The 24,874-nt window shown below is 39.3% G+C and overlaps 2 protein-coding genes across 3 annotated transcripts; both read right to left on the reverse strand.

Annotated features, from left to right (window-relative positions):
• Window positions 1-556: 556 nt before the first annotated feature.
• Window positions 557-9,779, reverse strand: cpz (carboxypeptidase Z). Of its 2 annotated transcripts, none has more exons than XM_072384445.1 (13): window positions 9,445-9,779; window positions 8,904-8,936; window positions 8,230-8,281; window positions 7,778-8,100; window positions 7,450-7,665; window positions 5,963-6,159; window positions 3,261-3,422; window positions 3,009-3,167; window positions 2,751-2,886; window positions 2,528-2,667; window positions 2,223-2,322; window positions 1,873-2,018; window positions 557-1,393 (listed from the first exon to the last, which is right to left on the reverse strand). In XM_072384445.1, exons 1-13 carry the CDS (start codon window positions 9,536-9,538, stop codon window positions 1,190-1,192), a joined length of 1,962 nt encoding a protein of 653 aa, XP_072240546.1. In that variant the 5' UTR covers window positions 9,539-9,779; the 3' UTR covers window positions 557-1,189. The 2 variants fall into 2 exon arrangements, with proteins under 2 accessions (XP_072240546.1, XP_072240545.1); XM_072384444.1 differs by having other exon boundaries at window positions 5,924-6,159.
• An 869-nt stretch (window positions 9,780-10,648) lies between these two features.
• Window positions 10,649-13,879, reverse strand: LOC140305195 (G-protein coupled receptor 26-like). Its single transcript, XM_072383948.1, has 3 exons — window positions 13,020-13,879; window positions 12,765-12,878; window positions 10,649-10,937 (listed from the first exon to the last, which is right to left on the reverse strand). The coding sequence occupies exons 1-3, from the start codon at window positions 13,877-13,879 to the stop codon at window positions 10,694-10,696; spliced, it is 1,218 nt and encodes a 405-aa protein (XP_072240049.1). The 3' UTR covers window positions 10,649-10,693.
• Between the last annotated feature and the right edge of the window lie 10,995 nt (window positions 13,880-24,874).

The following is a 24,874-nucleotide window of genomic DNA, read 5'->3' on the forward strand; positions in this document are numbered from 1 at the left end:
TTCTCGCAATAACTAACCTCGACTACTTTTAGCCAACTCTCAGTCCTTATTCTCTTTTTAAAAGGGTAAAGTTGGTCAAATATTTAGATATTTTAAATGCATTAGCTCACAACTTTTGGCTATAAGACGGTTAGATAAGTTGAACACTCAATCAAAGCAAACTATTTGCACACCACCAGCTGAGGATGCGAGGATATAGCGCATAAGTTTCTCGTGTTCTTCCGCCAGGTAACTTAGTAAATAGAGGTAAAAAGAATAACAGGGTAGTAGCTTTTTATCTTTAGTAGTCCCTTTTTAATAGCATTGAACTTGTATTTGACATTTAATTGTAAACACTGAAAATCGAGAAACAAACAAACAAAAAATGTATCAAACGGCTTCAACTTTGAAACAGTACTCAGCAAACGGATCATTGGCTTTAACGAGGTTGCAGTACAGTCTATCGATACTGACTTTCTGACGCCCTCTTGTGGTCAGAGTGAGTTGGCTAAAGAGTATCAACTGTTCAACACCTAAGACGTATTTGTTAGTTTGGAAGAGAAAAGTCCCAGAAATATTAATTTTATATCCATTTATTTATGCCTGTGAAAAGCAAAAAAAAAGCAAGATTTTCACACAGTGATGGCCCAGAATGAGTGTTAATATAAGCTTTTTATGTGGAGCTCAACGTGAGGTGCTGTTAGTGATCCAAATTGTTTTTTCATTTGTTACTGTTGCCTTGTAGCTGCAATTTACAAGAAATTGTCACTATTAAAGGGAATTTACATGTGGAATGCATTTTTTTATGTAAACAAAAAGATTTAATGCAGCTTCCGTCACATGTTAAATCAATATTCAATTATCTGCACGCCATTCATTTGGACTGTGATCAGATTTGATGATGGACAGTTGTGGTGTCCATATCTAATTTATTCCCCAGTGACCAAGTAGTTCCTTAAAGTTAAATGCAGCCACCTAAAACAGTATTGGCCAAAACCTCACTTAAAGGCATGAATCAAATTAGCTGCCAGGCAGATAGAACATTATTCACACCATTACAGAAAGCGCCAATGATGTATTTGGGTACTGAGATTTTCAGTTTGATCGCTCCTGTTTCATAGTCGCCTCTCAAAGCCCAAGTGGGAGTGGATGTGGGTCCATTCATCAATAGTCTACTTGTGTGTGTGATCTTTATATTCCCAAGATGTGTCTATACATTTCGCAGCAGCCAATTTGGAGGAGAGATGCCAGACTGGGAGAAGTAGTTCCACCACCATGGTTTCTCCTGCCGCTCTATCCCTCCCTCTACAATGTCTGGCTCGCCGTAGCGCTCAAACTGATTGTAGGGGTCAAATCGCTCCCAGGAATCTACCATGGGGAAGAAGTGGTCGTCAATATCGGGCTCCACGGGATTCTGGATGCAAGACAGGGATAAAAATACAGAACTAATAACCATGCATTTCCAGGAAGTCACATTTTCAGTCACAAGATTACACACTTTCATAATGAACACGGAATGTTGAAGTAATATTGGGATTTCGGTGGTTTCTTTGAAGTGTTTCTTTGAAGTGTTTCCAAATATGTAGAATACAATGTGTGAAAAAATAAAGCATCCATTGGTGCATTATTTTCTCTTCTAATCCCAACTACTTTGTGCAGAAGTTCAACTCAGAGAAAATCTCAGACCACGATGCCACCATCAAATTACCAGTACGATGTTGTTGGTGCTGAATGCCTTACCTTGGATTTGGTGTGAGTTGGACAATCCTCTCTGAGTTGATTTTAGAAAACCCAAAATAAATTAAATAACCAACCAAATTTTTTTAATTTCAAATTCCCAAAAAAGGAAACTATGTCTCCGTGAAGTTAGAATATGAAGACAAAGATTCAAACCTTATCCAAGACAAAGTCCACTCGTCCAGCCCTGTTCATGCTGTGAGGCAGGTAAACCCTCTTACTGACCCTGGAGTAGCCCTTGGCTGTGGCTGTCAGGATGTGAGTGCCAGGGTTGAGCAGCCTCCAGTAGTCTCCATCTTCAGCTGAAAGCAAGATAAAAAAGAAGAACAAGGAGAGAGGATAGTGAGAGATAAGCATGCTAAATGGAGAAAATGAAAATATTGACTAATATCAGAGGTAAATCCAGTAAACTAAGCTTCAAAACTGGTAAAGTAGATCAAACCCTGATGCTTCGCTTCAGCACAACACTAAATGGAAAATATGAAGCCATGCAATGTTATATTTACCTGTAGTTACATCTTTCCTAATACCCCTGACAGAAATAGTTGCACCTTTTATCCCATTTCCATCTGTATCCTTCACTACTCCCTTAATTCCTCGGTGGACCTGTTCAAACAAGGACAGCAGAAAGACACTTATTTCCCTAACCACCAAATGGTTTTGTTCTGGAAAGATCAAATGAAGCACTTACATGCACTGAATGCAATTAAAGACCTACTCTTTATATACTCATTCACATAGTTTTTATCATTTCCATTCTTTTTTAAAACTGTGTCAAACACAAACAAGTCGTTCCTTCTGTAACACTTACAGATTCAAGGAAACTGAGCAGAGCCTCTTTATTCCTCTTCCATTCTGGATAAAGCTCAGCTTCTGAGGGGAATTTGTCACAGCCAAGCTCCACTGTGATCTCCAGACAGTTAGTGTGCAAGTAATTGAAATCTGACATACCTACAGATTAGAAATGTTCAAGTATTGTGAGAAGCATGGAAAAAGGGTTTAAATGATTCTTCCTATGATTTTAGGTATCTTACCACCAGCAAAACTGTACCACAGTGCCCCGTTAATGATGCCTCTAGTCCGATAAAAGGTGGCCCCGCACCTCTCTGTGTCATTGTTTGACATGGTGGCATGAGCATCAGCGTAGGTACGAGCAAGCTGCTTGAAGATCTGAGTGTTGGAAGATAGTAGGCAAAGATGGACATTGAGATAACATGACAATCATCCTGCTTTCTACATGCGAAGTGTGATTCTTATGAGAGCCATTAATCTGTTTATCCATGAATCCATACCTGTTCATCAGGAGTGGGTGAAAACATTTTCTCCTCATGTGGATGTCTAGAGAAGTCAAAGGGGTAAGAGACCACCAACTCTCCTCCGTGGAGGCTTGCAGACTGAACAAAAGGCAGTGACCTGATCCATTTCATCACTGCATAGGTCTCTGGTGCCACCTACAGTCCACATATGGTATTGTATTTTTTGGGATCCAGGTTGGAGGACTGTCAACTACAAGTAATTCTCCATAAACATTCACATGTTCCTACCTTTCCAAACCAGTAGGCATCAGGGATTGGGATGTGGTCAATGCGGTAGTGCCTGCTGCGTCGGTTGCGATAGAAGACAGAGGTGAGGTCTGGAAAGTTTCGGTTCAGGTCAATATTCTGGGCGTTGGTCCGACCATTGGTCCACCCATTCAGCAAATGACCCTAAAATGTTTAAGGTTAAACACCTGGAGGCATTAAAATCTGAAAGTGGTCAGATTGATGAGAACAACAATTGTAATGATCATATGTAAACATTAGTAAGAATGTTATGTGAAGAAAATGCTGAACAAACTACATTAGTCAGGAATTCATGGAGAAGCATGTTATATTTTTTGTTAATTCTATTGTTAACATGTAGACAAGACCATATATCCGTCATGAGAAAAAGCTAATGGAGGCTGCAGCCATTATTTATCATTGCTATAAATAGTGATGTGAGCAGTTTCTTTTTTTCATCCAAGCAATCAAAAAGAGATTTTTGGATGGTGCACCTTGTTACACATTCTAAACTTTTACAATCTTATTGCAGTATACACTACTGTGTAAAAGTCTTGAGCCACCCCTCATTTCTCTAAATTTTGTTTCCAAGCAGTCAGACTGTTCATAATCTTTTAAAGTGGTCTTGAGCAATAGTTCTCCAGGCTTTCTGAAGGTCTTTCAAAGTATTTTTTTCTTTGGGCAATGCCTGATTTTTCACTCATTTTCAGTCCAGTCCTTGTACTCAGCCATTTTCAGAGGAATGTTATTTTCAGTTTGTTAAGCTTCTTAACACTGACCTATGAACCACTCAAACATAAATCGAACAACTAAATCAAGGAATGAACCAGTGCTGTGTCTACACATAACAGACAACTTAGCGAATAACTAATTCTAAATTGTATCTTTAGTCACTCGCAGCCTGTCATAAAGACACAATTTGTTTTCATTTCAGTTTAACATATAAGAAATAAAGTTTTTGCACCAACGAGATGATTCGCAAAGAGATATTAACCAGAAAACATTATATATCTCAGCATGGTGTGCACAGAAAATCAATTAAACTAGACAAGTGGAGAACAAAAGTGTCAGGCCTAAAAAACTATCTATATCATGAACAGTAACTGAAAGTGACATCCTGAACAAACAAGAAAAAAAATATATATATAGCAAAGACCTAAAATAGGTCCTGAGAGATATATCTGGACTTTCAGACTTCCATCTACTGTTGGCTGAAGCCTCATCAGAAATGGTCTCCATGGAAGAGTGGCTGTCAAGAAGCCAAAAGGGGAAACAGGCTGAGCTATGCCAAATGACACAGGAAGTGGACTGAAAGTCAGTGGCAACAGGTCTTATGGAGGGATGAACCCTCCCCAGAGCCCGGACCTCAACATTATTGAAGCAGTGTGGGATCATCTTGACAGAGAATGGAACAAAAGGCAGCCAACAAGAAGAGCTTTGGGGTGTCCTTCAAGAAGCCTGGAGAACTATTCCTGAAGACTCCTTAAAGAAATGACGAGAAAACATGTCTGAGAAGGTTCAGGCTGTGTTGAAAAATAAAGGTACTCATACAAAATATTGACTTTGTTAGAAATGTAAAAACTTTGTTTTTGCTTTATGTATGTATTTCCATTTATGTTTGCACATGTTTCATTAAATTAAAGCACCTATTTCCAATTTTCCCTGTAATATATAATGAAAAAAGGGGCAGCTTAAGATGTTTGTACAGTGATGTATATGCTCAAATGGAGGAACAGTTTCCTCTCAGCTTAAACAGAATGCAAGACTTCTTCTTTTAAACATTCAGTAGAACTAAAAAAATTAAGTGTAAGACATGCAAAATGTATGAAAAGATATATTTAAAGTAATTTGCAGGTCATGATCAATTTGAAATCTGGTCATTTTAAGACAACGTACAATGTACTGGGTATTTGTGCAGTTCGTAACAGAGCTGAGTACAATCCTATATTAGCATGAAGAAATGTTAGATCCTCATATTTCTAACTGTCCTGGCTAACATGCACATGATCACAGCATAATATTCATGCTGAGGTTGGTTAGAGGCATAGAGGTATGAGTAAATGTACACAATATTTTGTTAAAAGAATGTAACAGTGTTGCTATCCTGAGAGAATTAGTCAAATTAGTAGTTCCAGTTTCTAATGTGCAGCAGGATAAACAGACCTGAAAGACTTCTACATCTACAAAACAAGCCAGTGAGGAAACAAGCAGGGCGCACACCTAGTTCCCACTGCCAGCTACCAGAGTATGCAACACATTTTTGTATTTTCCTTACACTCTAACAGATTTTTAAAAAATGCCTTGGTTTTGGTTTGGTTTTTAATTCATTTCAATTAATTTGTGCATTGTTGTCATCACCTACTGGTTGATCAATTTATCTGGGAGTGGGAGGATCTGTGCTGGAGTAGTGAAACTATGCAGGCAGACGGACTGGCAGACAGACAGGCAGGAGGTGGAAGCCTGAGTACTCTCATTTCTTAGAGCTTATATACGGTAACAACTTTACTTTAGGTTGCTCCATGATGCTCTACTACCAATCTACACTATCTTCAGCAGAGTACCCTACCTTTCACCTCCACAGCTAAAGCTTAGAAGACTTACAGGTATCAGACATTGGACTGAGAGCGGATAATGGCAGTTTGTCTTTTTCTGTTAACAATATTTACTTCCTCGTTGGAGATCGCCGGGTCATTGTTATCCTCTACCTCTGACGCAGCGAGCTCATAACCATCAGGGTTCATGGAGGCCAGAATATGGATACGAGTACTGTTGATGAGGGTCTGAATTCTTTGGTTTCCGAGAATATATTCTGAACACAGGTACTGGACCAAGTAGATGAGCAGCTGTCGTCCCAGCACCTCATTCCCATGCATGTTGCCCACCAACTTGATCTCTGGCTCCACTGTAGGTAATGGACAGAAGTAAATATAATCAAAGCTGCAGTACTTTCTTTGTCACTATGGGTCAGTGGAACAAGGTGTAAATGTAATGTTGAAATATTATTCTTTTAGAAAACTGGAATGGCAGAAATTATAGAAACAGTTTTACAGCCAGCAGACAAAAACACACTTTAGCTTTCTTTTGGAGTTGATAAGCACTGCTATAATCTTCTGTTTGGTGTTGGACAAGTGGCACTCAGTGTGTACATGTCTTCATGACACACAGCTGGAAACAAAGTTGTGGAAAAAATGGAGATCGTTGCAACACCTTTTACATTTCTCTTTGTCACCAAACAAAATGTCTATAAATCAAATTTACATCTGTCTGTTAACACATATCTTTTCAAGATAATTATATAGAGCACAATGTTTACAATATTCATCGTAATGGAGGAGGTCAAACACTGACGTCCCAAAATCGAGTCATTTGCAACATAGAGCAGAGATGGCTGTAACATGGTGAAAAGACATTATCTTTTTAGTCATTATTGCTATTTTTTATTTCAATTTTAAGATTTGTATCGTTTTAATATCACTATCATTCCTTATTTATGTTCTAATGGCACATAAGAATGAAACAATTCCCCCCTATGGATTAATACAGTATATCTGAAATCAAAGATGTATCTATGAATACAGTTATATTATATTAGCCTATATTTTATGTATTTAGTAATAGTTATTAGCTACAGTTACTGAGCTTTGTCTGTTTAACTGTAGAACAAGTCAGTGTGCAAATATTAAAGATGCTATTCCTCAAAATCCTTTTTTTTCAGATAAACTGCTTATTTTCTGTTATTTTTTTAGAAATAACATATGATCTTGCTCTATGATCATCTACAGATGATCACTTGGTTTGAGCACGATTTCAGCCATGATAGATCATCATGTTCTAACTAAAAGACTTGACACATGCTAACCATGTCATTTGGAAGCCAAAAAGAATTAGAAATAAGGTAAGTTTAGATTTATTCACAAGGACGTCAATGAATGATGAAACAAAGCTTCAACATTAAGGTATGCATTTGTTAAGCTTTTTTTTCAATCAATAAAGGCAGAGTCAAGTTTTTAGCATCACCTCTTTAGCATGTTATGAACTCCCAAGTCTCTCCCTGATGAGAGCAGTAAGACGGAGCCAAAATAATAAAGTTAGGATCATCACCATAAATTGTGGCAGACAGAACCAAATTAAGTGTTGTAATCTGAAATCCCTCAACCACATTCTATAATTCTTGTTATCTTATAACACTCACGTAGCTCGTGCTGTCCTGGGTTGTCTGTGAACTCAATCACTAGCAGATCCTTGCCCTCATTGCTGCGTCCAATGCTGTAGACATGAGAAATATGGGAGCACTTGGCGGCTGTTCTCTTCAGTAAGCTGTACATCTGAGTGTTGGAGGTGTAGGTGAACTGGATGATGGTGCTGGGTTCCTCAGGAGAGAGACTGGACAGTGCTACCTCCTGTCTGGCTGAAGAGGGGACACCAGGAGTTAAGGAAGAAGAGAGGACTGCTGTGCTGGTTTCACAGATGATCTGGTTTGAAACGATCCAAACAGTACAGGACAACACTGTGACTTTTACCTTTTAGCCCTGCCAGTGGGTCAAAGCAGCCCTCCTCTTCACTGGCAAAGAAGCGGTCACAGTCCAGAAAGTAGGGCCAGGCCATGTCAATGGCTTCAAAGGCGTGGATGCAGTCCTTCCTGAGTGCCTCACATGTCCTGCGGCAAGGTTTGATCATCTTGTTATCTTGGCAGGGGGAGGCAATCACCGAGCAGCCTACGAGGCGGATCTCAGGAGAGCATTCACCATTGAGCAGCCCATGGATGACACTCAGGAGTAGGTACTCTGCCCCTGACTCTGCTTCCAAACGACTCCGGTGTCCCAGGATGTTGGGAAATATGGTTCTGAACATATGGCGTACAGAGTGTTTTAAAAGCAGGATTTAATTATAATCCCCACAACTAGCTGTTTAGGACTTATGAAAGAGTTTGGGTTTAAAGAATGAGAATCAATGCCTTAAAACAAAGACCCACCTTGAATAATCCATATCATTACAGTAGCCCAGGTTCAGCTCTGTGCAGGCAGCTGTTGTAAGAGAGAAGAGATAATGAAGGTTAATGAGTTTTAATTAAAGCTTTGGGAGTTTATTTTTTCTTTGGGCCTAAAGATTGATCATATATATCCTATCTTCACAAATTTGAGACAATATTTTCTTATCTTGGCTACTAACTAATGGATTTAAGAAGTCTTTCTGTCATCTTTGAGTTTGTAGTGCTACATCAACATTTTGGTCAGTGGCAACCTGATACATGTTTTTTGTCTTGGTTGAAAGTCAGAGAGAGAAACCCTAACCCACAGTCATATTTGCTATGCTCTTTAACTTTAGCACCTGGCATCAGAATAGATAAGCGCAGCACTGGATTTTTTTGAAGCACCATAAATCTTAAATCTTAAATTGGGAGAGGGGGCCTGTTACAACGTGTATGAGCTCTTGGTATTTCTAACAGTTTCTATAAGAGTTTGCTTTTCTAGGCTTTAAGGTCAGGTAACGGTTTGAACTAAGGGAACATTCTTCATATTTTTTGCATGTGTATGATTTTCAACATCATGCATTTTCGACATCATTCCTTTTATATGCAACTCCAATCTGACATATCTTATTTCATGCACTTCCTATTTCAAAAAGTTATATTAATTAATAACATACGTTTTTCTTCATATACGTTGTTGCTGCATCTTCCTGTAAGAGAAAAAAAAGCCAAACAACAAACTTTAAAAACACACGAAAGTACCAGTGGGACACAAACTAAACGCTAGGAGGCGACATCTTCTAAAGCATGGCTCAAACTGGAGCAGCAACTTTGTCTGCAGAGTTAATGACAAGGCTAATGTGGTTAAAAACAATGTTCTTGTCACATGAACTTATTTTCAGGTTAGCATGGAAACAAACTCAAAAGAATATCTGCGGGACTCAACTTTAGATAGTAAACGGTATAGCCACAAACAAACTGCAGAATATTTACACTTACATTTAAAAATAACCAGTATAATAACATGGGGGCGATAATTAGATATTTTCAGTTGCAGATCATAAATCAGAAGGTAATAACAGCCTAAATTATGATTGCTGAATTGGGTCTGTTTTAATTTCTGTTTCCGCCTCCATACAGCCATGGATCGCAGCTTTGGGTTCCGCAGTAGCCTATCCACGTTGACATGAAGTAGCCGTTGTTAGTGAGTGACCTTACCTAAAAACTCGTCTCCCGGCGGACACCTCTGCTGCGGTGCGCACCAACAAGTTTTCGTCGAGAAAAGCAGAAGCGCCAAAACTTCCAAATGCATGTTGTAGGGCAGTAAGCTGCTTGTGTGCTGTGGCACTGTGTGTTTGAAGTTGCTGCTTTTCCGTCTTGTAAGCTCCTTGATAATTACCACCCACACAACACAGAGAGCTCCTTCCTTTGTCTACTGCGCGGAGCATCCCTGAGCCGAAAAAAGCTAGACGACCAGGATTATGGCTCGCTGCTGTGCCGATCGTATTTCACCATGTGGTGTGTGTGGAAAAGTGGGTGCAAAAGGAAGAAACGTGGCTTGTGTTGATAGAAACGGAAAGATTTATGCCTGCATTGTTTAACATAACAGAAGTGATGTGTCAATGCAAGACCTATTTAATTTCTTTCATCGTCAGTGTGTCAAACTTAACTAACCTTAAACTCTCCTCACCCCAAAGTTTGCTCCCAAGTATACTATTTATAGACTATGATGTGCATTTAACATCGATTCCCATTAGGAGGGCAAGGATTTCCCCGGGGGAAGATCACTTTGGGGAAACAGGAAGCTCATGAAAAATCATGGAAAAGGACAGAAAAGAGTCTCCATCTGTCTTTTCCTCTTGACATATTTAATACGATTCATTCCCACAGTGATACAAATCGGAAACAAAAATAAAAACACTCTTTGTACTGCTCATTGCTCACATAAGGTCACACGAGGCTCATCGATTTTGAGAATCAAATGGTGCTTTATTGGGATGAACTGTTATACTCAGTGTGTGTCAGTGACAGTGTAAGGTTAGTTTTCATGTTGTTGCTGTGGTATAACATTTTCAAATCTGTATGCCCATTTTTCAAAATATTCCAGTGGCACTTATTAACACAAGTATTAATATCAGCTGAAACATTCCACTTTCAGACCAATTCACCAATACACCAACATCAGCAATCCTGTGGTGCGCACTTGACAGTGCCTTAGCTGTAAGAGTCCAAAAAGCCTTTGGCACACATTAGAGATGAATGTGGTCTTGCTGGCTGCAAACTTGTGTCTTTCACCTTTCCTCCAGATTCAAGTACTGCAGTTTATACTGTCCGCTGTCCAGCCTTTTGTTTAAGGGACCTCCTTGAGCAAGGTGTTGACTTCCTTCCGCCACTATAAAAGCTAACATCTGACCATCCTGCACATGAGCTGGAAGTGCTAATACATTTAAAAACTAGCACATTAAGCTCATGTTATTCTTGCAAGACAGTTTTTATCTGTAGTGTCACACATGCTGCTTGTGCTGTGAACAGACAACAAGTACTGATCTTTCCTCATAACCCGGCTGATGACACTAACCAGGACCTTTCTGTACTGGTGTCGCAGAAGACAGTAGACAAATGGGTCACTGGAGGCCTTGGCGTAGATCAGACATTTGGTGGTAATTCCCCAGTACCGGGGGATGTGCACAAAGGGCACCAACTCCAAAAGCCTGCAAGAAGAGGAAATAGTCAAATGTGTTGGCCAAGATGTCTTGTGTTTTTTATATGAAAAACGATGGCAACATGCAGTTGGAGCTACTTCTTAGGGACTTCCTGGTGTTTCTGTTTTCCCTGTGATTGGGGGAGATTTTACTATCAAATCGGGTGGTTTGCAAGAAAAGCATTCTGTTGCCAATTAGCAATTTGTTATTTTTGGTTGTTAAAGAGAACAAAATTAACTGGACCTGACACTTTTGTAGAAAATAAGTGCCGGATCTTTTCTTAAGAATAGCACATGTAACATTCAATTTATAATCTGTGCATTGTCGTTTTGGTTTTAGTTGGCCTATAAATGTTTTAAATACAAATCTCATTTCCCAAACAGGTGAGAAGTTTTCTAAAACAACATTTTCTATCTGTAATTTGTAATATCAACTTTGATTTAACAAACATTTGTATAAAGACAGTCATTTAATTGTTTTCTTTTGTCTTCAACAACCAGATCCATTATATCTTAAAAAATGCAAAAAAATCTAGAATATCATGTGGGCAATATACACACACAAAGAAAAGTTGGGAGAGACCAAAAAAGTTTTTTTTATTTAAATACAGAAAAGTTAAAGGATGTGACATTGTTCTGGAAATGTTTATAATCAGCAGATTGATGATTGTCAAGACTGGGTATAAAAGGAGCATCCACCAAAGAACTCCATCAATGAATCATCAATAACATTCATGAATGCCAAAAGGCCAAGACTGGAAACCACTGTTAAATGACCTTTAAGCCCTCAGGCGGCACTGCATGGGACACTGTCATGCCACCATGATCAATATACCCATATGGGCTCAGTAGTTCCTCTGAAAACCATTTTCACTAAACAGATGTGCATCCAGAAATGTAACCTAAATCTGTATATATCAACTCTGTCCATAAACTCAGTCAAGTTCTCTGGACACAAGCTCATCTCAGATTGACAGAAAGACAGTGGACACATGGTCTGTGGTCAGATGAGTCCATGTTTCAGCTGCTTTAGGGAAAGTTTGATGTTTGGCTCTATGTGCCAAAGATGTAAAAAACAAAACATCCAGGCTGTTTTCAGAGAAAGGTGTAAAAGTCAACATTTGTGATGTGTCGATGTCCATGGCATACTACTGAAAATGTATGGAGCATCATGAAGAGGACAATCAGATGACAATGGCCTGTTGAGGCACGGAAATCTTGTATTCACTAAGAATGGACACAGATTGCTCTGGAAAAATTAGTATCTTGAGAATGATTTCAATGTCATTCAAAGGAAGGCTAATGTAACGCTAATTAACTATCCCAACATTTTTTTTAGTGTGTTGCTGCAACAAATTCTATATTGGTTTACATTTTCTAAATAGAATGGAGTTGGTCATTGAAGACATCTTTTCTTTTGTGCTTGTTGGTTAAAAGTTCAAATGAATTCATATTTTACGGATTTAAGTTTTCATTGCAATTGTTCTGGATAGACATAAGATTGCAACAATTTGTGCTGTTTCATGCAATGTACTGCAGTGATACAGACTTTCTTTATTTAGAGACTGTGGCTTTCTCATGCATTTTTATACATAAAATATAGTAACAAAATGTGAACACTCCATTTTTAATCATTGTAAAATGGTATCTTAACCTATATATCAGAAACCTAAATATAGTTTCCACCTCTGTATTGTCTATTGTAGTGGGTCGTTTATGATATTGTGTCACCTCTCTGTGGACCGACTATAATGTCACAGTAAGAGGCAGAGGTGTTTGACAAAAGCCATGGTCAAAATAATATTATAAAATAATCTGCCCCAAACGAAAGTGTTACCTCGTTATCACGTAGGGCGAAAAGCAAAGGATGAAGGAACCGATGAAGATGCAAATCTTTTTAGCAGCTCGCTGCCTCCTCTTCTTCTGTTGAGCCAAACACCTCTCCTTCACACTAACAGACAGACAAAATGATTAATTAATTCTTGTGTGACACCAATAAACATATCAATTTAGATGCCTCCCGTTATATAACATAAATATCTGAGATTGTTCAAATGTTTCAAGCACAATAGGATTTTTCAACTGTTTCTACCTGGGGTGGAGATCAACCAGCAGAAGCAGAGTCTGCACTGTAATGACTTCTATCCTCTTGCAGTGGGATCTGGCCACGCTCAAAACTTTCAGGTAGGCGAAACACAGAACGAGGAGACAGAGCGCAAAGCTGCTACAGTGGAACAACGCCGTGAAGGTCGCATAAGTTGTTAGCTGCGACACCTCCTCCGAGTCTAAGTGAATCGTGCATGATGCGTATGTGTGACTGTATCCTCCCCAGTCCATCATCAGCTGGGTCAGAGAAAAGGTTAAAGAGAGCAGCCAAGAGTGAACCACGATCAAAAAAGCGTCCCTGTAGCGCATTTTGCTGGAATATCTCAGAGGAAACACCACAGCTATCCACCTGTCGATGCTCAAAGCGGCCATGCTCAACATGGAATTGCAGGTGATGAAAGTCTCAGCAAAGCTGATGGTGCGGCAGAGCAGATCCCCGAAAGGCTTTGCGCTTTGGGCTATCCCAAGAAAAGTGGCAGGCATGTTGATGGTCGTGAGGAGGATGTTGGAGAAGGAGAGATTTACGACGAAGATACCAGGCACGTGGGATCTTAACTCGGCGCTCTGGGTGAAACATACCAGCACTGACAAGTTAGTCAAAAACGACACAACAGCGAAGATAACGATGGACACTTCCAACAGGAACTCCGGTATACCCGTCTCTCGAGACTCGCTGCTTGCAGCGCTGGTGGGGAGGATGCTGTGGAGACTTCGCCATGATCTCTGCTCCTGCCCTCCGCCAACTGTGATGGATGGTCCTTGCCACATGCCAGACGCGCGTTTGCGAGAACGAGACACGCAGAGAGCTGTCCAGTGCTGAATTGCCCTAACAAGCTCCCCTGTCATTTACATTCAGGAGCCTATAAATGTGATTAAGACGTCCAGTCACAGAGCTACCATTTATTGTTACCAAGTTATTACAGCTGTTTTGCCCAAAGTGAAAAGCTGCACACATGAGGGGTCTCTGTGTGTTTACTCCCGGTCATGCGCACTATTCAGCGCCTCCTCCGTCTCTGGCAATATCGTGCGCCCTCACGTGCAGTCGGTGGCTGGCTCATGTGACACTTGAACGATGTTCATACAAGCAAGAGTTAATATGAGAGATGGAGATGTCATGGTGTTTGCACATAAGATGCATTTTTATCTCAAAAGACGAGTTGCGTGTTTTGCTCAACATGTTTCCTCAACATAAATGTATCGAGTTTAACTTATGTTGTGCAAATATATTCATAATGAGTCAGTCTCACATGTGCTCTAGTTATTTAACTGAGTGGATCGTGTAACCATTTAATTATTTTTTTTGTAAAACATTTTTTTATTTGTTCATATTACTTTGTTTGTCAAAAGTGACTATTTGTATAATTTATTTGACACACAGCATTGTTTTAAACCCCTACATGTAAATCAACTTGAGCACATATACACTTAAGCCCTTATCATGATGACCCTTGACCCGCAACATGCACACACATGCACACACACAGCATCTCCATAGCAACACCAAATCTCTGGAGGTTTCATTTCTCTTTGAACTTCATCTTACTCACCACTGGTGCATGTTGTCCCCCTGTAAGAAGCCACAGCACATTCATTTATATATAGTTCTTGGTAACATCAGACGCTGCTTTTGCTATGTTATCTTTTTAGAAAGGGAGGTTCATAGGGGAAAAATGAAGAAAATTAAAGAAAAGATTGACAGAAGGAATGTGAAGACAATGTTTAATAGTTACCTTCCACGTTTTGGTTTCAGGAGGTCTAATCTGTTTCATAAGTTAAGTGTTTCCATCACGCTGTTGATGGTAATGTGGATGGATTTCAATCAAATGTGATAAAGACACAATAATATAATCTGGTCAAAAAGATCTTGGAGCATTGGACAGCCTCTTAGTATGTACACATTGCAGAGAGTATATTGACTGCAGGCATGATGGTGAGCTGTGTTGCCTTCTATTATTATAGCTCTCTGGGTGTTTATCCCCACCTTTCAGTCATTACCAGGTTCCTAGAGGATCACATTTACAGCATGACATCCCCATATATCCCCTATTTTTTTGTTTTTCTTTTGACATCCTGCTTCCCTCAGTGGAGCTGCTGTCGCTGAACATATTCATTTAATGACTGTTGCTGGGATAGCACAACCCATTCTTTTGCTGTGAAGGAAAGGGAGGTAGAAAAAATAAAGGAAAGGATGAGCAATCATCCCTTAGCCAGAAGGAACCCCCTGGGTGATCACGTGTTTTTCCTTTTCTTGAGTTTTTTGAACTGGAGATACTGTTATGCAAACACCAGAGTACTGATACACTTAAGAATTCCTGTTAGCAGGGGTACATCCCACTCACCCCTGAGCCACAACCCCTGGCTGTATGACTATGTTCTGTGAGCATGAGTGTTATTACATAACAGCTAATTTCCCACAGTTGGCAATATAGTTTGGAGCTCCATTGTTATTTTTATTATTTACCCTTTGAGTTAAGTTTTTGCGTGTTTAGTCATTTTCTATCCTCCCTGCTTCACTTAAGTTCTGTGCAGGAGGGTTCTGTTTATTTTGGTGATTAAGGTGCGTGCTTATATGAACAGCCTGCTCCCTGGGAGCAGCAATTCACCTCAAAGGCTGGTGACTGAAGGAAGAGATTTAACCCAGTATGGCAGCTGTGACCCTGATCTGTCTGCTCTGTTAAGCATTTTGTGGAGGTGTTGGTAGCATGCCTCTGACCTGAAGTAACTGTCCAGTGATGGTCACGAGAGATGATAAGTGATGTAAAAAAGAGACCTGCAGTGGGAGGGTCTGAGTACTTAAGGTCTTGGACCCGTGTTGAGCCACAGAGCTATTACTCAGAACATAAACATTAACTCACACAGACGCTCACATGTTCAGACACACATAGACTCTCTTTCATCCAAGCTCTCTGTCACAGTCCCTTTCCTGCTCTGCCTCTTTCTCCTGCTCTTAGCTTTATCTCACATTCAGACACGTGCTTACAGTGTGGGAGTCAGACAGCGGAGTGACAACATCTCACGGGAGTTAAACCACTTCTGAAGATGCTGACTCGCAGGGTCAGGCCAAATCTTTGTCTTTTTAACTTGAAGCAGAAATTGAGGTAAAATATTACAAGTAAGACAAAAATCACTACAAATTCTTAGATTATCCACACATCTTCAGTTGCTTTGTAAATGTATTTAAAACAAAAACTGAAGTTTTAAGTATTGAGACTGTTCAATTCATACTTGGTTAAAGCTCTTTTGGCACCAGTGTCAGCCTCATGACCTTAAGGTTTATCTGAGGATATTACTGTACTTTACTGCTGTTTTCTTGTTTTAATGTAAACACTGAAAAAGAATTATACTCTAAGGGATCTATAGTTTTCTGCATCCCTCTCTTCCACTATCCTGACAATCAACCAGCTTCTGCTCCAAAGACAGAAATACCCTCGAATGACTTGATGCTCCTTTCCTGGTTTTCTTCACTCTCTGTTGGGGATTTTGGCCAAATAAATCCCTCTTTTTTTAATTAGATCAGAGGATTTTGCCTGTAATTGTCATGTTTCACCTCCCTGCTATGCCATATCTGCACTCTCTAATAAGCCCTATCCAGCCCACCCGCTTACCTGTTTTCACCTGTTCAATAGCTCTACTTAAGCTCTCTCCAGTCTCTACTTCCCTGCCAGATGATAATCAGCCATGTGCCAAGTGAAATCTAGCATTCTAACTACGATCATCCCAGTTGCTGACTACGTTCACGACCCCGGATTATTCTTCCTGCCTTGCCCATGACGGACTTCTCTTGTCTCTCTGGAATTCTGGATATCGACCCATGCTCTGTCTTTGGACCGCCGACCCTTGTCTAGCCCTCGTGTTAAGTACCTGGCATCTGCCTACCTGTGTTTTTCAACCACTGCTTGCTATTGACCTTGTCTCTGGATTCTGGACTTATTATCTTCTTTCCTTCCCTCAAGTTGTGGCTGCAACCCTGGCTTTTGCCAACAGAACTCTTCATCTCATTTATGGTGACCTTTGGTCCTTGAAATTTCTTGCATCGTTTTCCAGACCTATACCTTGACACTATCCTATCTTGCAGGTTTAAATACAGATCTTTTAACCACATGCTTAGTTCATCATCAACTGGAAGACAAAACAGCTGTGTCCAATGAAGTCATCTGAGCACGGTGCACATTTAAAATGTAAAAGCATCACAAGGACCACCACCAGATGTATTAGAGCTCAGTTGTGTCACAGATATTCTAGTAATTTTGAATCTTCATTACTTGCTTCCATTGTTCCTGTTCCTATTTGGGAACGTTTTATTATTGTAATAAGAGTGACATTCCTTTATCTTTTGTAATTTGTTACTGTGGGGATTTTTGCGTAAACTGAGGGGGGAAAAGGAACTGAATCACTTTAAGGTGAATTTGAAATATCAATCATTTGAATGGCATTTAATTGTTGTAGCCACCCAGAAATATTTGTTTGAACTCATTTGTTGCTCATCAGATGCTTTAAAAAGCTAGTTTGTGAATTCGAATTGAAGTGACCTTTATTGACTCCACTGTTGCAACATGGACAGTGTATGAATATGTTTGTCAGCCTATGCCCCTTTGGGCCCAATTTAACTGAGGGATTAACCAACCAAGAATCATCCCTTTTGTAGGCTTTGTCTCTAGAGAGAAAACAGAAGTCATGATCATGACCAAAACAATGTGCTTATCTTGCTGTCAGCTGGGCTTATGGTTTGATTTCAGTTTACCTTACAATCCAGTGAGGGGTTTGTTGTTGATGTTGTTTACTGTTTTTGATGATGAGCTTTTTTTTTATAATTCCCTGACCAGTAGAAAACATATGGTTCTTGTCTTTCTTGTCTTGTCCAAGACTAAAGTTCCTGTGTTCTTTGGCTGACTGTTTGTTTATTTTTTTTCATTTGAAATGTGTTTTCCAGATGTATCCTTTTTACTACTTAAATACTGTTGATGTAGATGTTGTATCCAGTGGCCTATTAGTTATTTTCTAACAGGAGGGGTCAAAATCCTTCTACTACTGTTCCCACACCACCAAACAACACACACCCAACACATTTAAAAGAAGGGGATGGTTTAGTTTTTTAGGGTTACAGTTTACACACTGACTATATGCAGTAAATGCTTAATCAGGCTACTTTGCTACATGTATGACAACATGGCACAGCATGCCACCACCTCCTACAGAGAGATACTGTAGCAAAATCTGTCAGAGTGACCAAGCAATACTTTCATATCACAGAGGGAACTTTTCCAACTACTATAAAATGGTGGTTTTACCGTGTGCATGCCAACTTTACCCACAAAATTCTGGGCTTAAGTTTGCTCACAGCAGGCGTTATCCTCATTAAGAGATTTAGTCAACTATATAGCTGCAACATGAGGCAATTACATTATACTGTTTCTTCAAGCTCTAAGACTGAGAGCACACAGAACAGCACACCCCCATGAAATTAATCAACACATACACTGACAGTCATATTTCCTACTGGAGCGCACACTCCCACCCACGCAGAGGTCACAAGATGAGAAAATGTGACTGTATCTTTTTAAATCCAGAGAAATGCTGATATAAGAAAGAGAGGGAGAGAAGATAAAACAAAGGAGTTGAAAGCACGAGTCAACCGTCTGCCAAAAGGAGGAAGCTGAGACACAGGGGGAGGGCCCAAAGAATTTGATTATCACTTGAGCCCAGACAAAATCATTTCTGGACCCTCTTTACTGTGCGACTGTGTGACTATCTGTGTTTGCCCCAGTTGCAGGGACCTTAGTTTGTTTACACAGTCAGTTGTGGGGACCCACCTTCATCTGGGGAGAAAAAGCGAATCATCACATTTTAAGATAAAGACCTGGTTTCAGGGAAGGGTTAGGGTCATACTAAGGTTAAACATGTAGCAGTTTTGGTTGGAGGTCAGAGTAAGTCCCCAGGAAATTACTGTAAGTCAACTCAACTTCCTCAACAGTGATGGAAATACTGTGTTTTAATGTGGGTTTGTCCTGCATGGATTTAAGGCTATATAGTTCTGAGGAATGTGTGTAAAATCACATTGGAACACTGGCTTCTATCACTGTTTTGACAGAATTGTGCTCAACAACGTTGCCCAGAGCAAGACTGAGACACTTTATTGTCAAGGGAATAGCTGAACATTTCGGGAAATATACTTGTTCACATTCCTGCTGGGACAAGAAGCCTGAATCCATGTTTGTGCACAAGAATTGAGAATGAAATGCCAGGCATCAAGGTGGAACAGCAGAGTCAAACGAAATCTGTCCAATGAGACAATCTTCCAACCACACACCCTGTAGGATAATGATCTTAAAGCAGGAATCATAAATTATGAAAGCCTAATCTCACTATAAAACATGTAATAGGTACTGTTGTCCACATTTTCAAAGAGTTATAAATCGTCAGATGGCTATGTATTCCTTAACTGTTAGTTTTTCACGGGCAGTGTGAGATGGGAATTGTTACCCATGAATATGTGTATCTAACCACATAACTGACGTCATCACATGGGAGCTTATAGGGACATGTAGAATGTCAGTGGGTTGACGGACTAAAACTTTGGCTGCATTTGTGCAAGGAACAAAATAAAGCAAATGTAGTAACTGGACAGTTTTTGAGCATTCTTTGTGAAACTTCAAAATTCATCATAGCTGTCTCTCATTCTATTTTAAGGCCGGGTTAAATTTGATGTCATGAAAGTTGATAGTTAAAAATGAGTGGTGAGGGGTCGGTGGTGGAGTAAGTTGCAATACTTTTATTTTAGATTTATTTTTACTCCTGTTTGAAACCATTTGATTTTTTTTTCTTCTTTTCTTTTTTTCCACTTGTGCACTGGCGAGTGTGATTAGCATCTGTTGTGAGTCCCATTCAACAACAAAGTTTTCCCTTTTTCACTCCCCCTCTGTGGTTAGTTCAGATAAATGTGGTTTGGCTGAGCTGACGAAAAATGTAGGTTTGGGAATTAACAAAAGATCATGGTTTGGCTTGAAATACACCCTTTCATGACATTAACCATGCGGGATAAAAGTGATGCTCAACATGTTGCATTCTGATGTCCTGACAAAGCAACAGCGTGCAGCATGCTAGGAGTGAAATGGCTAGTTTTTCCCAAATGTCATATTATTCCTTTAACATGCAATAACTGCACAATTAGGGGCAGTGGAAACAACTAGAATATAAAATAGCAATAATAGCAAACAGATGCCTTTTTATATGCATATCCAACAATGGAGTCATTTTTCTGTCCAGTATTGAAAATCTTCTTGTTTATCCCCAACTTCTGGTAGGAATATCTGGCTCCACTCAATGTTTGACAGCTGGTTGCAAATTTTGTCTGCTCTACAAGAAGAAATAATTGTCAAAGCTTCTTGGGTGAAAACAGATTATGTTTTCTTTGGAAAACAAGGTTGGTTTGAGTTTCAACAGCAAAATAAAAACAGTTAGTCACTCACTGTGGGTTCATCAATACAGTCAAAGCCAGTCACACTCAACATGTCATGTGATCTTTTGTTTTGTAGGAAAATTGATTACTTGGGGCTGTTTGTACAGATAGAGAATTTCAAGATAGTTGTCAGCCCATCTTAGTCTAGAAATAAACAGCGCTGCTTGCAAATCATTGTCTTTAGGTTTGCATTATTTTAAAGATTTAACCTGAAATGGTAAAAATAAACAAGTGTCTTGAATTTCCTTTTTTTAATTTTATTTATTTGCAAAGCTTATGAAATTGGACTTTACTAATTATCATATATAGTTTATTCTATATAAGCCATATTTGCACCCAAATATGTGTCAAATGTGAAGCATTTCACAAAAAGGCTCCAAGTCCTTTTAAAGTCCTGCAGTGTTTTATCTGCTCCACATTTTGCACTCGAGGGCTAATGACCACAAAAAAGCAACACCGGAGAGTCATTTTGCTTTTGAGAAACAATTCAGAAGGACAGGTGTAATAGAAAAGTGTATAGAAAATGCTAAATAACAGGCGGAGGTGCTGGAAAAGTGAAGAAAAAAACTTTGACAGCTACCATTTCTTCATGAAAATCTGGGAGGACAGCAACAGGATACATCTTATTTCACATCTTCATTTTATTTTTCTGTTTTTTCTTTCTCTTTTATATCTATCTACTTTATTCAATTTTCAACAAATCTTTATGTGAATGGATTAAAAGATCAAAGTAAAAGAGAAGCAAAGTGGAGTTGTGCACTGTCTCGCAGCAGTCCAATAAAAAAGTATTTTGAAAGACTATTTCCAGAGAAATTTTCAATAAAAACAGATCGTACTTTGAGAGGAATGCATGGAATCCCAGACCTCATTAAATCCTCAAAAACTATGTGGCCTTTGGAAAGCATATCAAATTCTGAGATGCCCTGAGGTAGCCGTCATTCACAGACTACAGCTGCATATCCAGCTTTGCATTTGATATAAGATACACACAGTTATCACTTTTTGGGGGATGAGGAAAGAGAGTGTAGTTACAGTTGAGTGCTGAACCAAAACACTCAACACAACCACACATGGCTGTACTTTCCTGTTTCCAAGACTAATTGTCCAGTTGTGGAGCCTGTATGAAAGAGATGTGGCCTTCAGCTGTAATACACTGTATGTTGTGGTTGTGTGCGTGTGTCTGTGTAGGAGGTGAGTTCAATGATTTTCTGATGATTTCATCCAAAACTTTGTTAGCTTTGTGTTTACTCATCTCTTCCTGCAGTGAATTGGCCACATAAGTTCTGATCAGTAAACCAATGAGTCATTCTATGAGTGTAGGATTCAAGACACATGGAAGTAGTTAGGGTCTGTGCTACTGTAATGCCTCAGTTCAACAGGGCTTTTTTTTCCTTTTTTTTAATTGAGTTCAAGCAGTCTAAAGGTCTGTTGCCATGACATCAGAAACATGCCCAGTCTTTAAAAGTTCCTCCAACTCATTACTTCATCACACACACACAAAAGGAAAAATAAGCCCTGTTGAACTGAGGCATATGTGTGTGTGTGTGTGTGTCAAAACATCTATGTCCCCTAAAAGCAAATCCTTCCATCACAGATTAATCTGAGTGACGCATAAAGTGCATGTGTGCTGGGTTTGTTTTCATGCACCAAAAAGATGGTGTTGATTGGCATCTATTAAGTACAACTAAAATGTCATCAGGTTATGTGAAATGACTCACAGTTTGACATTAGGCAGGGCATTACAATGGAGCCTGACTATAAATACCTGTTACTGTTCTTCTCTTTCTTATAAAGCATCATGGGTGTCATCATCTTTTTTCCATGAACACATGACAGAGCCTGTAGGTTTATTATTCCCTGTGGCTGCTTCTTCTGAAGGTTGTCAGTTCCTGGACCTTTGGACTCTTCCCAGATACTGTGCAGTGACAGGTGGAACTAAAGAGAAGAAAAAGAAAAATAGAAGAGTTGACATGGATCTGAAAAACAGGGTGGCATGAATATCAAATGTTAAACAAAAATGGATCTCAATGGATTTGAAAACAGTTGTCACAATCTCTGTTTGTAAAACCCCTGAGATCTGAAACAATTATCACTGAATATTCAGAATTACATCTTTAACAGCCAAGAAATTCTGATTTTACCATATTAAATAACAACAAAATATTTCCAGAAACATTTTCCAAAATGAGAAAATAAACAATAACAAAAGAAAATGTATCTGTAATTTGTTTGAACCTTTATTCAACAGACACATGTTAAATGTAACTGCTTTTCAAATACATTACTGACCAACTTAACTGAATTTAGAAAATATAAACCAACTTCGAATTTGATGCAACAATATATAGCGATACAGAAACGTTTATAGCATGTATAAGCAACACCATTTTGGAATATTTTACGATCAGTGAATTAATTGGTGACATGTGATGGCGTTAGAATTGGGTATAAATGGCGCTTCCATCAAAGGTTAAGTCTGTTAAAGCAGTAATGGGTTATGGATCACCATAATGTGGCAAACTGAAAATCCTCCAGAAAAAAAAATGATCATGATATTAAGAATAATTCCTCATTCAAAATTGAAAAGAACTTGTACATAGATAAAGTTCTTCAAATAATTTCAAGACAGCATATTATTGTGAAAAGATTCAAGGAGTGTGTAAAGGAAACCACTGTTGACCTCAATCAACACTGTACCAGAAACCGTTATGCCACCATGATCATTACAGCCACAGGAATCAGGAATACCACTCAACACAGTTCAGTGCTGCATCGGGAACTGTAACAAGAAGATGTATTACACAGGGGGAAAGCCAGTGCAAAAACTCAGCTGAGTTCTCTGGACAGGAGCTCATTTCATATAGACACGTGTTCTGTGGTTAGATGAGTCCACATTTCAGCTGCTTGTGAGATAGAACTGATATCTGGCTAAGATTGCCAATGGCCAGAAGAACCATCCAGGCTCAGTGAAAGGTGTTAGAAGTCAGCATCTGTGATGCATCAGTGTCCATACCATGGATAATTTCATATGTGTTAAGATACCATTGATGGTGGTTATCCGTGGTTATTTCAGCAGGACAATGAGCTCATTCTGCACAACTTCCAACAGAGAGGCTTCATAGGCACAGAGAGTGTGTGCTTGACCAGCCTACCTGCAGGCTGTTACATCTTACATCTGTCTCTTACTGAAAATATTTGGTTCATTGTGAAAAGGAGAATCAACAAGTCAAGTCAAGTCAAATTTATTTGTATCGCACATTCAATGTACAAAACAATTGAAAGTGCTTTACATAAAATAAAAGCATTGCAGCGGGGAGTGGAAGAAGCATTACAAATATGTAAAAGAAAATAAAGAGAAAGAAATATCCATCCATCCATTTTCTATACCGTCAATCCGTTAATCGGGTAGCGGGTGGGCTGGAGCCTATCCCAGCAGTCATCAGGCGGAAGGCAGGGTACACCCTGGACAGGTCGCCAGTCGAAGAAAGAAATAAAATAATTAAAATGAATTAAAATGAATTAAAATGAATAAAAACAAGCACCAGTCAAGATAAAAGATATCGTGCAGATTTCATGCATAGACACATTAGAAAAGAAATGTTTTTAACCTGGATTTAAAAATGTCTACATTTGGTGAAATCTCCACTGGCAGTTTGTTCCACTTGTTTGCAGCACAACAGCTGAATGCTGCTTCTCCGTGTTTAGTCTGGACTCTGGACTGGACCAGCTGACCTGAGTCCTTGGATCTAAGAGCTCTGCTGGGTTTATATTTTCTGAATATTTCACAGATGTATTTTGTGTCTAAACCATTTTGGGATTTGTAAGCCACCAGTTGGCTTTTAAAAATCTATTCTGTGACTGACTGGAAGCCAGTGTAAAGATTTTAAAAAAGTGAGATGTGTCCAGATCTCTTAGTCCTGGTTAAAAGTCTAGCAGCAGCATTCTGTATGAGCTGCAGATGTTTAATGCTCTTTTTGGAAAGTCCAGTAAAAAGACCATTACAGTAATCGAGTCTACTGGAGATGAATGGATGGATAAGTTTCTCCTGGTCTCCTGGGAGTGAAAACCTTTACTTATGTTGATGTTTCTGAGTTGGTAAGAATCTGCCTTGGTGACAGCTTTGATGTGGCTGCTGAAAGTCAGATCTGAGTCTATCAACACTCCAAGGTTACAAACTTGGTCAATGATTGTAAGGGCCCAAGTCTCAAGATATTTACCAATGCTGACCCTCTTCTCTTCTCAGTTCTGTCTTCAATTAACTGTAAAAAATTCTCTCCCATCCAGGTGTTTATTTCCTCTAGACACTGATGTCTGCTGGGCTGCAGTCATCTGGTGACAGAGACACATAAAGTTGTGTATCGTCTGCATAACTATGATAATTGATG

The sequence above is a fragment of the Leuresthes tenuis genome, unplaced genomic scaffold (genome assembly GCF_036924035.1).
Source record: "Leuresthes tenuis unplaced genomic scaffold, fLeuTen1.0.hap1 SCAF_4, whole genome shotgun sequence".
Taxonomy (NCBI): domain Eukaryota; kingdom Metazoa; phylum Chordata; class Actinopteri; order Atheriniformes; family Atherinopsidae; genus Leuresthes; species Leuresthes tenuis.